Source organism: Martes martes (assembly GCF_963455335.1).
Source record: "Martes martes genome assembly, chromosome: 2".
NCBI lineage: Eukaryota > Metazoa > Chordata > Mammalia > Carnivora > Mustelidae > Martes > Martes martes.
In genome coordinates, this window is record NC_137889.1 from 67,144,664 (window position 1) to 67,161,207 (window position 16,544).

Genomic DNA, 16,544 nt, shown 5'->3' on the forward strand with positions numbered 1-16,544 from the left:
GAGAGCCATGAGAGAAAGTGCAGACACCTAGGGAAAAGGTATTGATACAGAAGAGATCTAAAAACTTGAGTCCTAAGGTACCTTAACGATTTAGGGTATGAAAACAAGATGATGCAGTAAAAGAGACTGGGTTGGGAGGAAGGTAAGAAGATAGCCAGGAGAGGATGGCTTCTTACTCCGGAAACAAAGTAAAGAAAATGTCACACACACACAAAAAATAGAAGTTAATTTTGTCAATAATGGTGACAGATCAAGTAAGATGAGAACTGAGTATCTGCATTTCACAACAGGGAAGTTGTTCATCAATGCCTTTGGCAAGACTGATTGCAATGACGTGGTGCAAAAGAAAGCTTGATTTGAGTGGGCTCAGGAGATAATGGGAGCTGAGCAAGTGGAGAACAAATGAATAGACTACTCTTTTGAGCAGTTCATAATAACTATCACCTATTATTCCTTCTTAACCTACATGCCTCTGAAACATTTCTGAAGCTTAGGTTTGAATTTTCAACTAGTAGGTGATATTATCCTTGTTATTATGGAAATACATCACTGTGTCAAAAACTGAATTCACATACTTACCCTACAACCTTGCTTCACTGTTAATTCATAGCATCATTTACCCAGGCACCAAACCTGAAGAATCATCTTTAGACATACAGATAGCCAAGTAACACACAGAAAGATACTAAACATTACTTATCAACAGGGAAATACAAATCAAAACCACAAAGAGATAGCACCTCACACTTGTCACATGGCTAGTATAAAAAAATAAGAAATAACAAATGTTGCCAAGGATGTGGAGAAAAGGGAACCCCAATGCACTGCTGATGTCAATGCAAAATGGTACAGCCACTGTGAAAAACAGCATGGAGGGTCCTCAAAAGCTTAAAAATAGAACACCACCACAATCCAGCAATTCCACTTCTGGGTATTTATCTGAACAAAACAAAAACACTAATTAAAAAAAATTATTTACAATAGCCAAGATATAGAAGCCATCTAAGGGTATACCAATAGATGAATGAATAAAGAAAATGTGTGTGTGTGTGTGTGTGTGTGTGTGCACGTGCACGTGCATGTACATATATAGATAGGTAGGCAGATAGGAGGAATGTTACTCAGCCATGAAACAAGAAGAAAGAAAGAAAGAAATCTTACCATTTCTGACAACATAGATGGATCTGGATGGTACTCTGCTAAGTGAAATAAGTCAGATGGAGAAAGAGAAATACCCTATGATTTCACTTAAATGTGAAGTCCAAAACCAAAAATGAACAAACAAACAAACAAATATGGAAACAGACTCACAGGTACAGAGAACAATCTGGTGGTTGCCAGAGAGGAGGGGAAGTAGGGGGCTGAGGGAGGTAGGTGAAAGTGATTAAAAGGAACAAACTTCCGGGGCACATGGACAGCTCAGTCGGTGGAGCATGTTACTCTTGATCTCCGGATTGTGGGTTTAAGGCCCATGTTGGGTGTAGAGATTACTTAAAAAATAAAATCTTAAAAAAAAAAAAAGGAACAAACTTCCAGTTATAAAATAAGTCAAAGAGATGTATGGCATAAGGAATATAGTTAATAACATAACTTTGTATGGTGACAGATGGTAGCTACATTTATCATGGTGATCACTCTGTAATTATATAAATGTTGAAGCATTATGTTGCACACCTGAAATTAATATAATATTGTATGTCAACCATACTTCAAATGAATAAAAAAAATAAACAACTTTGTCGTTCTATCCCTATAGCCAACCAAATGCTGAATTCTGAAGAATTAACCCATCCCCTGAATTCATCCCCTTAACCACTTAACTAGTTGAGGCTTTTATCATCTTTCCCTTTAACTAACTGTAATCCTCCTAACATTTCTCCTGACCTCCAGCTCTCATCTTTTTTTCGCATCTCATCCACTTTTCCCCCAGTGGGATCTATTTTCCATACTGCTGCCAAAGCTCTTTCTTCTTTCACAGTACTTCCGCTCAAAAATCTTAAATGGTTCCTCATGACCTGTAGCAGGGGATGGTAAACTACAGCCTATGGAACAAAAATGACCTGCCAGCTGTTACTGTAAATAAACTTGTATTGTAATATAGTCACAATCATTTGTATACATATTGCCTATGGCTGCTTTTACACCACAGTGGTAGAACTGAGTAGCTGTGATATGGACTGTAAATCGAAAAATATTTATTATCTGGCTATTTGCAGAAAAATTTTGCTGAACTGACCTATAGAACTAAGCCAAATATCTTTAGAATGTTACCAAGAACCTTTATATGAGATCACAATGGCCTTTCAGCATCTCTCCTTTATGTTTCCTACACACCAAAGCATGTAAGACCAGTTAGCAGACTAATAAACATTCCCCAATGTGCCAATTTTGTCAATCTGACTTTACTCATGTCATTTTCCTTGCTCAGAATTCACAAAGTATTAATTTAATAAAAATTTTATTTAGTGTCCACTATGTTCCAGGTAGTGCTTTAAGCTCTAGGAAAAAACCACTGAGCAAAACAGCCCAATTCATGCTGTCATGGAGCTAACGTTCCATCAAGATAAGACATAAAAAGCAAATAAATATATTTATATCAGATGGTGAGTAACATGAAAAAAATGAAACTGGAAGTGAGTAAAAAGGTTGCGGTCAGGGATGTAATTTTAAATGGAGAGGACAGAGAAGTCCTTAATAAGAAGGTGACATTTGAACAAAGACTTGGAAAGGGTGAAGGAATGAAGCTATATAAAGGAATTTTTCAGGAAAAAGGAAAATTAAAAACAAAGGCCCTGAATTGGGAAGATACTGGAATATTTGAAGAATACCATGGAGGTCCTGCTTAGTTAGAACAGACTGAGTAAGGGGGCAAATAGTACAAAAAGAGGTCAAGCCCCTAATAGGATTTTGGAGGGCAGAGGTAGATGGCATGGAGGCTTATATTTAAGGACTCAGGCTTTTACTTTCAACTGGGAAACCATCTTAGTTACTAAGATGGCAAAGACTATGAGAAGACCAGGTTCGAAGAAATAAAGGAATAAAGGAACAAAGATTGGGAATTTGGTTTTGAATATGTTCATTTTGAGATATATAAAGGGAGATATCAAGGAGGGAGTCAGATACCAGGATAACATACAGGCTAGAGACATAAATCTGGGAGGTTTGTTAGGACTCTCTGGCATCCTTTGAGATACAAGTCCAGTCTCACTCTATGTGACTCACAACCTCACCTCCCCAGTCAGAATTATCTTATTATGCCACTTATCACTATCTAAGTTGTATTAAAAATAGTTTTATATATACCTGTCTTTCTCATCAGAAGGTATGTGAAATAAAGTACTATGTTTACATTACCCTTTGACTCCAAGTGCTATCTAGTATATATTGCATGTGATAAATAATCAATAAATGCTGACTTAGGTGTGTTTTTGAGGATTTTAGTTCAGTTGTCATAGGAAGTTTTTTGCCTGAAGGCAGGGAGCTAGATACTTATTTCCTAACTAAACCTGCTCTTCTGTGTTCTTTACACACATGTCCAAGTCAAATTTAATTTCTCTCTCTGTTTCTCAACTTACAAGACCAATCAATCACCAGATGTCAACAGTTCTTACCTTCTAAACATATATTAAATTCACCTACATTTCTCTTCTACCATTGCCACTACTGAATTCAAGACTCCACTGTCTCTCTCGTCATTACTTTAACAGCTTACTGATTGCTTCACTCTTGCTTAGAGTGCAATATATCTTCAAACTCCAACCACAGTGTTCTCTTAAAACCACAAAATCTGCTCATGTCTCTTTTCTCCCCCAACCCAATGTCTCCTTACTGTCCCTAGATAAATTTCAACCTCCTTACCAAAACTTATATGGCCCCTCATGTTAGGCCTTGGATTTCCTCTCCTCTCTCCACTCTTCATGCTATAATAGGAGCCCACATAGCCTTAATTATACTGAACTGCTGGGACTGTTTTATTGTCAGTATCTCTTCTAAGGAGTAAGTTCATTAGAGGCAATGGCTGTGTCTTATTTGGTACTATATTACAACCAGGGCCTGACAATGTATAAATATAATTAAAATAAAAAGTTTAAAATTAAATATTATCTCAGGACTCCCTCAAACTTTTTAGTCAAATTTTACTAAAATTCCAGCATAGGTTATTCTAGTACTCTATTATTGTCCTAAATTCTGGGGTTCTGGTGAAGCATGATTCTCCAACAATGTTCATTTTAGATCCATATACTATTATTGAGCTCCATTCTGAAATAATGAACCTAGGTGATATTTATGATTCCTTCCACTATTCAACTCTAAATATTAATTATTTCTATGGGAGAGAAGGAAAAGAGTTTAAATTGAGCAAGTCTGACTGTACTTAATCATTAAATTAAATGTATTGACACTAAGGTCCCTGAAATGAGTATGTTGCCTCAAGCCAGGGGAATAATCAGTGACATGAACTGCATAGAAAAGCTTAGATATTTATGTAATATTTAGATGTGATTACCTAGTCAAATTAATTCAAATTTTATGAGTCCATGATTGGCTTCACAAAATTTGGCCATAATAATTCAGTAATCTATTTTGCACTTATGTTTCTAAACTTAAGTGAGTTTTTTTGTTTGTTTGTTATTTAGAGAGAGAGGGAGGATGCACACGGGCTAGCACATGGGGGTGGAGGGTTGGGGGGAGGCGAGAGGTGCAGTGCAGGGCAGAAGGAAAGGGAGAGAGAAGCTTAAGCAGGCTCTATCCCCAAGGCAGGGTCTGATCCTGGGCTTGATCTCCCAACCCTGAGATCATGACTTGAGCCAAAATCAAGAGTTTGATGCTTTAACTGACTAAGCCATCCAGGTACCCCTTAAGTGAGTTTTTTAAGACTTGGAACACAAAATCTGCTGGGGATTTAAAAATATTATTTATCACAATGATAATTCACCAACCCAATTTTAGGACATCCTATTTCAATCTTCAAGAATACCTATTATTGCTACTACCTATCAATATTTAAATGAAGTACAACATCAGAAATATTGTCCTAAGCATACATGGCTTGATAGGAGCCATTAGCTACAAGTGGCTATTGAACACCTGAAATGTGGCTAGTCTAAATAGAGATGTGTTATTATAAATATAAAATACATACCAGATCTCAAAAACAGTATGAAAAAAGAGTGCAATATATCTAAGTAATAACTTTATATTGGTAACATGTTGAAATAACAATATTTTGGATAACAAAATTAATTTCACATGGCTCTTTTCATGTTATAAAGTGTGACCATAAGAAAATTTAAAATTACACATGTGTCTGGCAATTGTGGCTTGCATTATTTTTTAAGCCTACTTTTTAAAAAAAAAATATTTATTTTAAAGAGAGAGAGAACAAGAAAGAGTGCAGGGGGAGGGACAAAGGGAGAGGGAGAGAGAACTCAAGCAAACTCTGAGCTGAGCATGGAGCCCAAAGTGGGGCTCTATTTCACAAACATAAGATTAGGACCTGACCTGAAACCAAGAGTCAGATGCTCAACTGACTGCTCCACCCAGGCACCCCAAACAGCAGTAAGCCTGCTTAAAGAACTGATCAACACTTCTGACAGCTTATCCAGACAGAATGAAAAGCATAATTGAGGGTCGTATCTGAAATGAAGCCACCAGTGATACACAAAAATACAAAATTAAATGATCCCCAGAACTCTAAAATGGTAAGTCATGCTAAAATTTAAAGACTGCTTTAGTAAAATGTAATAAAGTCTTTTTCTTTCCTGAAAAAAATCGTATTTTTAATTCTATTTCATAGGGATAACCATTATTTTTTAGTAAGTTATTCTCTGAGTATTAGCAGAAAGCAAGAATTAGGGTTTCTAAGATATTAAAGTTCCCTTTCAGTGCAAAAAGAGTTAAGTACTAAAAATGTTATCATGTTATTATTTTCCCTGAAAAATTAATCTTCTATCTATTTCAAAACACTTCATTTTTTTAAAGACTTTTTTTTTTTTAAGATTTTATTTATTTGACAGAGAATGCATAAGCAGGGGGAGCGGCAGAGGGAGAGAGAGAAGCAGACTCCCTGCTGAGCAAGGAGCCAGATGGGGGGCTTGATTACAGGACCTTGGGACCATGACCTGAGCTGAAGGCAGACACTTAGCCAACTGAGCCACCCAGGCACCCCTAAAGATTTTATCTTTAAGTGATCCCTACACCCAAAGTGGGGATCAAACTTACAACCCTGAGATGAAGAGGTGCCTGCTCTACTGACTGAGCCAGCCAGGCACCCCACAACTCTTCATTTTTGTAAAATGTTAGGAAAATATTTTAGAAAATGCATATCATATTCATCAAGCAACCTTGCTTGCTTGCTTGCTTGCTTTCTTTCTTTCTTTCTTATATATTTTAGAATACACTCAATAAAGTGATTCTCATCACCCATGTTTCACTATCCTCTGTGTACTGTTTAATATCTTTCTTATTATTTCCAGAAACTTCAACAAGACAATACAAAAAGAGATCAGACTATAATTAATATGACTCCATCTGAAATGCAATGTTGTATCTCAATCAAATACTTATACTACTATAATGACTTAAAATGTGCTTTCTTATACATTTATTCTTATACATTATATTACTATAATAACTTTAATGTGCTTTCTAAGGTGTTAAAATGTAACACTTTTAAAAAGGGAGGATACAAGAAAAGAAGCAAGATTAAATACCTCCTCAGTTTTACAAGGACCATCTAGCCATGTGTAAGAAGGCCCTTTAAATAGCGTCTGGAACCATGTATTACATACTTTCCAAAGTACTTGAAAAGTTGTAAGGACTAAATTAGTTAGTTATCAATATAAAAAATGTAATTTATCAATGTCCTACCTACCCTACAGACATTTTGTGGTTAAAAAAAAAAAAAGGAGAATATACCTATTAGTTATAAGAGCAAGTAGCTTTTGCAAATAGTCCTAAAGAAAATTTCTGTGCCTCTGAACGTAATTAAATAAAATTCATGAATGAAACTATATTTTTATTCAGGCCAAATCAACTTGATACTTAGAATTTTAAAAAATTTTTTTAACTTTTACTTAATCCTGTACTCTACTTCTTCATATAGATGTTTTATATAACACTGCCAGAAAGCCAGAAATTAAGTAGCACAATAGCAAGAATTGAAATTCTATATTTGTCTAGTAGCTGGAGCTTTTTTATTAAAGCCTGCTGAGGCATTCAAAAGAATGTTAGATGAATTTAAGTCTTTATTACGTGTGAAGGAATAAGAAAATTAGGAAGAAAGGTAAAGAAGTTCCTCTGGGCTTTATTTTTTATTTTTTAATGTTGCAGCTGTTTTGTGTGCATTTTAAATTTTTTTCCAAGTACGGTATTTTAAGGTAAGTGTTTGGGAAAACTGAACCAGACTTGTGCTAACTGAAGAATCTTGAGTGAAAAAAGGCTAAGATTCAGGGAAAAAGAGACGACAGAACTACAAGGATCTATCATCTGCACTTCTTGTCTAACAAAGCATGAAGAAGAAATGTCTAGTACTCGGAGGTAGAAAGTTGAAGATATACACTATCTGCTTATTATGGAACAGAAAAAAATAATCTTCAAATTCATAATTTTATTTTTGTTCTTATTGTTTTTTGTTTTTTTGGTTGTTTATTGTTTTCAATTTCAAGTACCAAACTTAAGTACACAGTTATAACTTGGTCTTGAGGTGCTTAACAAATGAAAGAATTAACAAATTTTTTAAAAACCACGTTTTCAATCTGACAACAAAAAAGTTAGGCTTATCACTGTTTTCATATATCTATATCCCTTATTACATCTCAAAGGAGTTAAGTAACTCAATAGTTTTAAGATTAGAAGAATTCAAAAATAATTAATAAATCTATTAGCTACTATGACTTACTGTTATCTAATTACCCACTTTTAAAGTAAGCTCTAGGCCCAAAGTGGGGCTTGAACTCAGAGCCCTCAGATCAAGAGTCACATGTTCTACCGATCGACCCAGCCAGGAGCCCTCTACTGATGACTCTTAAAGAATATGATATATAATTTCAAGAGTATCTCAGAATACATTATTTGCAATATGAAAAAAACCCTATAGATGTCCCAACATAAAAAGTTATTCTGCATATGATATAATCTTCTTCAATAAAATACCTTTGATATAAGCAATGTTATGCTCTATTTTAAGATATAGCATGTGAATACATTTTATAGTCTGCAAAGTATCACACCTAAAAGATATAATTATTATATTAAAGTTTTTAAAGGTACTCTATAGTACCATAAATATTAGTAATGTAACTTTTCTTCTTTTAAACCCCAATATTTCTTACATGGTGCCTATCATTTTCTTCCATGTAGTATAAATATTTATAGAAGTCATATTTCTTTATGAGACGATAAGGAATTTCACATCCATAGGCGTATCTCATTATATTCAAGAGCATCTAACACAGTACCTAGCAGAAAGAGACAATATGTCGTGAAAATAAAATACTTCTGAGGGTGGAAGCAAAGGTCTAGTAGGGATTAGGTTAGCTATTGTTTTTGATTTTTTTACAGTAGTGAACATACGTATAGATAGAACTCTTCTCTTCCCTCAATAACAGTGCAACCAAGCAGAGTCAGGTATGAATTTAGAATTCATAGCAAGTTAAAGATGATTACCTTACGCAAAGAGACATGGGATCTTTAAAATAAAATGAAGCAAAATAAAACTAAATAAATTTAAAGGCTGAGAGTCTTCTCACAGCATTTTTCTGACTGTAATAATTTTATTTATTGAGTTTGCAATGACATTGAGCATGCTACCTTACGTTCATACTACTGTATTTTTCCTTCAAAAATATTCCAAGGAGAAAAAACAACCATTCTATAACTAAAGAGAAAGAGACAGGGAGACATATGACAGGTAGAAACAGACAAAGAACAGAGAGGCAGAGACAGACAGATTCTGTACAGTGGTTCTTGGCCATTTAATTAAAGCCTTTGAGGCTTCTCTTTAGTAAACAGTGCTACGCTGCAAGAAAGAAATTGTCAACATTCATTCAACAAAGAACACAATGGTATTGGTAACTTTAAAATGAGCCATTTCTGTACCTTAATATCAGATGTATCACGCTGACAGTTTCGCCAAGCTCTGGAAATTGATGAAAAAGTTCGATCTGCATGATCAAATTTACCCCCTTGCAAATTGAGGAAATAAGTTGTGAAAGGTTCCTAAAAAATAAGCAATTAAAAAAATCCGTATGTTTCCTCATGTATAAAAATATGGTTTTTTAAATAAATCATTATATTTAGATACTTTTATGAATAATAGACATTAGCCAGCTAAATACAAACTAGGCACAGAATGGAAATTATATCTAAATTATTATATTAATGTTTTAAAATTATTGTTGTTTCAGAAGAAATGTTTCCAAAATTTGGCATTTGCAACATTTTTCAGACTCTCTCCAAGAACAACTTATTAATAAAATTCAAACATAAATTAGATTTTCTTCATAGTATAGGGAAATAGTCTAATATGTAATATTCCTATTGTTATGGCTCAATATTTAATTTATGATTAACAAAAGAAAAATGTTTGGAAGATTTAAAAGCCTCCTCTTAGTTAAAGAACACTTAAACACATATTAGTAGATAATTGCTTGAAATTAGCTAAGCACTATAAATTACTTCTAGGATTTATGTCTGCCTGTACTCTACTAACAAGCTTTAATTAATGATGTGCTGCTAATGCTTTCCCAAAGAAATTACTTTCTAGTAGATGAATCACCTTTCAATTTTACAGAAACATTTCTTGTTTAACCAATATATTATCAATACACAGTAGCCTTGGTGTAACCTACAAACATACCTTATTCCATTTGCGGCAACTGAAGTTTCTAAAATATATGAATATATGCTATCTTAACAAAATCTTATTTAGTTCTTTTAATACACTATATTTCAAAATAACCTATGTTATAATTTAGGATCTGATGAGATATCAACCATCTGAAGAGGCACATTTAAGAAAAATATTCATATTATTTCCAGGTGAAACATTTTTCAGGCTATTCTATAGTAACATGTTATCAAATACATACCAAATGGGATAAAGAGATGTTTGTAATTAGAGATCTAACCACTGAAAAAAAATTTAGCACTTAAAAAAGATGCTGACAACTTTCAATCATTGCATATTCTCCACAACATTGAATTTAGTTATTCATGGTTTATTACTCAAGTTGAACTTACTATTCTTAGCAGCCATGCAAGAACAAAACTTGCAGTTGAGTAATGAGTACCATAGTGGAACTTTGGAACTTGATCATCTTCCCATGATTCATAACGCTCTGCAAAGAATGCTGCTCTTTTTGGATTTAAAGCTCCTATTGGCTGCCAGTGTGGAAGAAAAACAAAACAAAACAAGAACACATAAATGTAATCAACTTTTATTTCTTTCTTCAAATGCCATCCTATCAGCAAGTGTGAAAGTCAATTTAAATATATATATATTTTTATATATATATATATATATACTCTGCTGAAGCTAAAACATGGTGCTTACATTCAGAAAGTGGATGGAAAATTTTTTTCCAGTGCAGATTAAACATGCACATGTAAGTGGAGGGAGAAACCTGTCATTTCTCAGTGAGTCTAGTTTCTGTTGAATACAGGTTTTTAATCAGACCATAACAAGTATTTTCATAAAGACAATTACATGAAGTGAATATTACTACATAATACTTTGGAAAACACTTATAAAATCCTGTTTAGGTAATCAGAAGCAAGAACCAGAAATAGAATCTTGATGTTAGAGAATTAATTTACAATAGCTTCTGAAAAGAGGACGAAAGAAAACTGGAAGGGAATGCAGAGTGCAGGGAATAGGAGTCAAAAGGGGTTAAGTGTAAATCTAGAAATTTCTACAAGTATGAATAAAAGCAGAATTTAGAGGATAAAAACTTCCCTGCCTGAAATCAATCAATCAAGTTTGTGTGTGTGTGTGTGTGTGTTTGTGTGTGTTTATAATAATAGAAGGCAGATTACAAGCTTATACCAGAAAACGATACATTAGAGCAGAAGGCTGAAAAGCAGTACAGCGAAGTGTTGTAGAATGTGGGCTCACTGGAAGAGTAATAATACCCAGTCTGAAGGTTGTTTTGGAAAATAAAATGAGTAATTACATGTAAAGTCCTACCAACCATGCCTGACAACACTCAATGAATGCTATTACTTTTAAGATTATCTTTCAGAATTGGGGTAAAGTTTGAATAAAACAATAGCCTGTAAAACCCTTAGAACATTACTTGGTAAGATAAGAGCTAAATAAATGTTAGCTGATATTACTATTATTGCTGCACCTGTTGTTATTTAGGGGATACATGAATTTCATTAAAAAGCATGCAAAATTTTCTGTGATTATGCACATGTACATTTTCTTAAGGAAGACATACAGAGTACTAAGATTCTCAAAGGAGTCTGAGGTCTTCAAGAATTTTAAAAACCACCTGCTTTAAGTATTAACTCATTCTCATAAAACATTCTGATCTCTAGAAAATCTCTATTCCTTATTTGAAATACAATTACCATTTCACTGAAAAAAAAAAGGTGACTTTCTTAAATGAGCACTTAGGAGTTAGTTACTTCATTTAAAAGAGAAAGAAAATATCTTAAGTATCTTCTTATTTATAGGGGGTATGCTAACCTGAAATAGATAACAAATAGGGGCTTTAAAATAGACGTTTTCCGAAATATTCTGTTAAAAATGAAGCAAAGTTAAACTAGTTTTTAAACTGCTTTTCATGTTAATATGTAATTTAAAGCAACATTTTAAATTCATCATTTTCACTATCTTTCTTAAATTAATTAACTATTTTTGAAAACTATCTTTAGCACTGTCCCCTTTCTATAGCCTGGTTTGAATCAACATTTTATATTGTCATTTTTTTTTAACTTTACAAGCAAATTCTTAAAAATCTTTCATCGATTACTATTTTAGATCAGTATCTCAGTATACTAATTTAAAATGCCATCTTTTAAAGCATTAGTTTTTGTACAGAAGAATTAAATCTGATTTACTAAATTTATGCCAGTTAAGAATGGAAGTGACTCCAAGAAATCTTTGTTACAGAATCAATCTGGAATGCCTTTAAATGTATTTTAGCTGTTTTCCCTAAACACTGAGCCATACAAAAGGAAAGAGCGAAGGAATAAAATCATTGGAAGACAAATTATGTGAATTAAAAATAGAATCAATGCTCCTTTTGTATAGTTTTGCAGCATATTAAGTATTCACTTTATCTGCTCCTATTTTTATTACTCTTAAAATGAGTATACCTCCAAAATCAATAGTTACAGAATCACGTTTCTTGAATATAATGCTAAAACCAATTAGGATTGATTTCACTAGCATCCGAGAAAAAAAATGGCATCGTGCAGAGATCCATATAGGTAGAACCCACAGTATTGATTCTGGCTGTTATTGTTACAGTTGGTTTCTGAAGCTTGCTACAGGACAGCTATCAAGACGTGCCACATTTATTTGTAAGCATATAAAAAAGAAGTCCCCAAATAAAAGAAGGTTAAAAAAAAAAACAAAACCAGTGGAGCTGTGCAATGACAATGATACACTATCAGCTTACTCAGAGAAGTTACAGTGGGAATACACACATTGAATTATACATTACGTGAAAGCACTGATTTATTGTGGTAATAACATCCACCTCATTAAAAGATTCTGCTTTGCTGCAGTTGGAAGGCTACATATTGTTTACTGCTATAAATTAATGGCAGTGCAAAGAAGACTGTGGAACCGTCCTAACAATAGATCTGTAATGACAGTGCTGTATATCACAGCTTCCTCAGCAGCTTCATAATAAAATGGAGACAATGTATTGAGCTAATACATTCTACCATGCTGGCCCATATTTTTCTGACAACTGCTTTAAAAGATGAGCTGAATTCAACTATGTTATAAAGCTGCAAAACATTTAACTAAGCAAGAGTCAGTCATACACCAAAGTGCTTCATAGCATTTTTAAAACATTGTCTAAATCAGCATTTCAAGATGTTTATTCATCTCTGCAAAAGAACTAAAAAGTAAATGCTGATGGCTTCTCTTACTTATACAGTATATTAAGAGTAACAATTGGAGGGCAATTCAGGAGGATGCCCAGCAATATCTTATACAAGGAGCTCTTTGTACAATTTAACTAGAAAAGCTTGACAGATTTTTTTTTTTTTAATATCACCAAACTGATTAAAGGAAGAAGAACAAAAATACTGGTCATTTAAAATGGTCATAACTTCCTGAAAAAAATCAATAAAAAATAGGTATTGATTAGAGAGGTGCAATTCAAGGTCAGAACAAGGTAAAAATAAATAGCTCTAGGATATAGAAAAGTAATTTTAAAAATTACAAAAAGCTAACAAATAATATTATATAAGATTTTTTAAATTTACAGAATAAAACTTGAATCACAACAAAATTAAAAAGTCATTCAAATAAAATAGAATGACTTAAAAATTAGAGTACCAGGACTAGTAACAGAAGCATTATGTTTGTAAAAAAATGGAAATAAGAACTTAGATTGAAGTCGGAAAAGACAAATAAAAGAAAAAAAGGAACACCAAAACTCTTGAAAATTTATAAATAGGAAAAAAAAATCACTATTCCTAGCACATTCTTATCTCAGAAATAGCAAAACTGACAACTGTGGTAGAGTGATAAATATTCTGTTGCAAAAATACTAATACCTTCCAGAACATGATATGCAAAACAAAACTTTCTAAATCAGGTTTCTTAAGAGTACTGCAATAAAAAAACATCTTTTTATTACCTTCTCTGAGAAGTAATTTTGCTAATTAGTAGAGAAACAAAAATACTTTGTGTGAAATGCCCAGCTCAGTGCGTGGCACACAATAAATTATTCATGATAATATTTATTACTATTTTGCAGCTTATTTGATGAATAATATTTAAGAAAAAATTCAAATAAGCCTGATGAAATTAGTAGTCTTAGAAAAGAATGTAATTAAACACCATGATCTTCTAATGGTACATACAGTACTGTGCATTACCTGTCAGAAGGCTCACAGTACAAAGTAGTCCCAATAAACTGAATTACCCTTCCTCAAGAAAATAACCAAAAGCAAAATTACTTTTAAAAGTCCAAAGGGCATCCAAATGTTACTATGAAAAGCATATGAAATGTCAAGCAAATTACAACTATCTTCTACTACATCAATTAAAAACAAACAGCTTTGGATTCACAGACCCGTTCAAAGGCACATAACAGACTTTCTCATCTAATCACTAGTAAAAGTTGGATGTAAAAAGAAATGGCTTTTATAGCATTGATACATTCTAAGTTTTTTTTTTTTTTTAATTTTAGGAACTCTTACCTGAAGTTATTTAATTAATACCCCCAGCACACACTTTGCAGTTTATAAGACATTATTACACATTCTCACGGTAAATATGTGAGCTAGCAATCCCTGTTTTAAAAATGAAGAAGTATTTTGAGTAACCTAGTTCAAAGTCAACAGAAATTTAGGAGACACAAATTCAGTACTCAAAAATCCAGTCTTGGGGTCATTTTATCCATCTAAAACTGTTGTATTAATTACAAATTGTTTTTTCTAATTTCAACAATTTCTTATGTTTTCATTTTTCAAATACAATATTTATTTAATAGGTTGGCATAAAGGCTAATAATATATGTAAAGTGCTTAGCAGAGATCCTGGCACAAAGAAAGTACTTCACAATCGTAGCCGCCATCAATGTTATTTTTACTGTTATTACCACCATGACTGACATAAATCCTTCTTCCTTTTGAGATTTATATGTGAACTGTTCTAATTTATACCAACTTTTCAGAAGTGAAGTTCCTAAATGATGGATCATGATTGTAGTTACTAAGAAGAAAGCCAAAGGAAATTGGCAAGGAATCTCACAAATTCAACAAAGCAGAGATTTGCTTGAGTTAACAAATTTCTCTTTTAAAACCCAAGTCTCAAAAGAGTTTTTTTTACATCTTTCTGTGAAGGCCTTCTTTGGAAAATCATTAGATCCAAACATCTGGGGGATGAGATGCAGAAGAGAAGATTGAAGAAAAAGTAAAGGATCAATCTGGTGCATAAAATACAGAAATAAGGCCTCTGGAAACACTGAAGGATAGGGTATCATAAAAGATACATTTTGTGCTTATAAGGGAGTGGTGAAGAGACGTCAAAACTAAAAAGGGGCTCAGGAAGGGGAGGTAAAAGAACACAACGATTTTTAGGATCTTGCTTAGGATCTGGATGACTAACCTAAAGCTATCGCCAATGTCATCTTCATTTGGTATGATTAGGAAACTGGAAAGCTCTTTTAATTCTATGACTACACATAAAGCCTGTCCTACAGCATTTAAGAGGTCATGTGCAACAGACATTTTATATTATTTTTTTTCCTGTAAGTAGGATAGGCCTATAGACACTGAAGAGGGCCACTGCAAAATAAGGGATAAAAACTAGCAAGGAAAATATAACAAGATGGTTGAACTCCGTGTTACAGGAATCCAATGTTATATGTTATAAAAATGCCAGATTAAAGGACGGAATATTAATTAAACAAAAGGTATCTAATATTCATGAATGGATTAAACCAAAAAACTTCAAATTCAGAGGATGAAAGGGAATGGATTATTGGCAAATGTGATATCATGAAAGATGATAATTTCTGATTACAGAATAGTGATCTGGTTTGGAAGATTACAAGAAATAAATAACATACAGATTAAAGGGTCCACTCTATCTGATGACAATGCTACTACGTATTGGATTTAAGTGAAGGTTCTAAGACTCTGTCATAAATTACTTCATATTCTCATCAACCCCTTAATATATAAACCTATTAGCATTCCTAATTTTTGGCAAAGAAACAGAGTCAGAGAAGTTAAATGACAATTAATGACTGGCTACCTAAACCAGTGGCAGGGGCAAAATTTAGAACCAACTTTATAACTAAATTGACCAGCAAATCCTAGAATGATTCCGGTTGTATGGATTGATAAAAATGCTGATGCTGATTTTGCAAAGTCATTAGAATCCTTTCGTGGGAGGTTTGGCTTAAATATCCTTTTGAAAATGTGCTAGTTACATTTTTATCCCTACTTATCTAATGTGTATGGGTATCACTTTAGCAGAAGGTTTCATAGCTGAACAAAAAAAAAAAAAAAAAAAAGAAAAGAATATCTTGTTTGAGGACACCGAAAGATGCTTTGCAAAAACAGCTTTAAAAAAAAGGTGAACAAAAAGGAAAATATTGTCCCCAAAGTTTATGGTTTTACTTTTCTCTTAACTTCTATATTTATACATCCATATCCATGAACCCAATAAGAGCCTTTAAAATTCTCTGTGCTGCTAAAGCTTTTTAAAGAAGCCACTGAATTTTATTCTGTTTTTCCACCACCTGCCTTCTTCCCCCACCGCCAAGAGAAGAAAATAAACGGATAGCCTCTGTCATTTAAGCAATGTTGCCACTGTTAGGGGGTGCAGTACTATTTTGTGT

The 16,544-nt window shown here is 33.2% G+C and overlaps 1 protein-coding gene across 1 annotated transcript in view; it reads right to left on the reverse strand.

Moving 5' to 3' along the window:
- Nucleotides 1-16,544, reverse strand: part of LRBA (LPS responsive beige-like anchor protein) — a 694,736-nt gene that overhangs the window by 136,161 nt on the left and 542,031 nt on the right. Inside the window, exons 45-46 of the mRNA XM_080796316.1 lie at nucleotides 10,243-10,383; nucleotides 9,100-9,219 (exon numbers count right to left, since the gene is read on the reverse strand). Of these exons, the coding sequence (XP_080652442.1) occupies nucleotides 9,100-9,219; nucleotides 10,243-10,383 (261 nt within the window). The remainder of the gene's footprint in view (nucleotides 1-9,099; nucleotides 9,220-10,242; nucleotides 10,384-16,544) is intronic.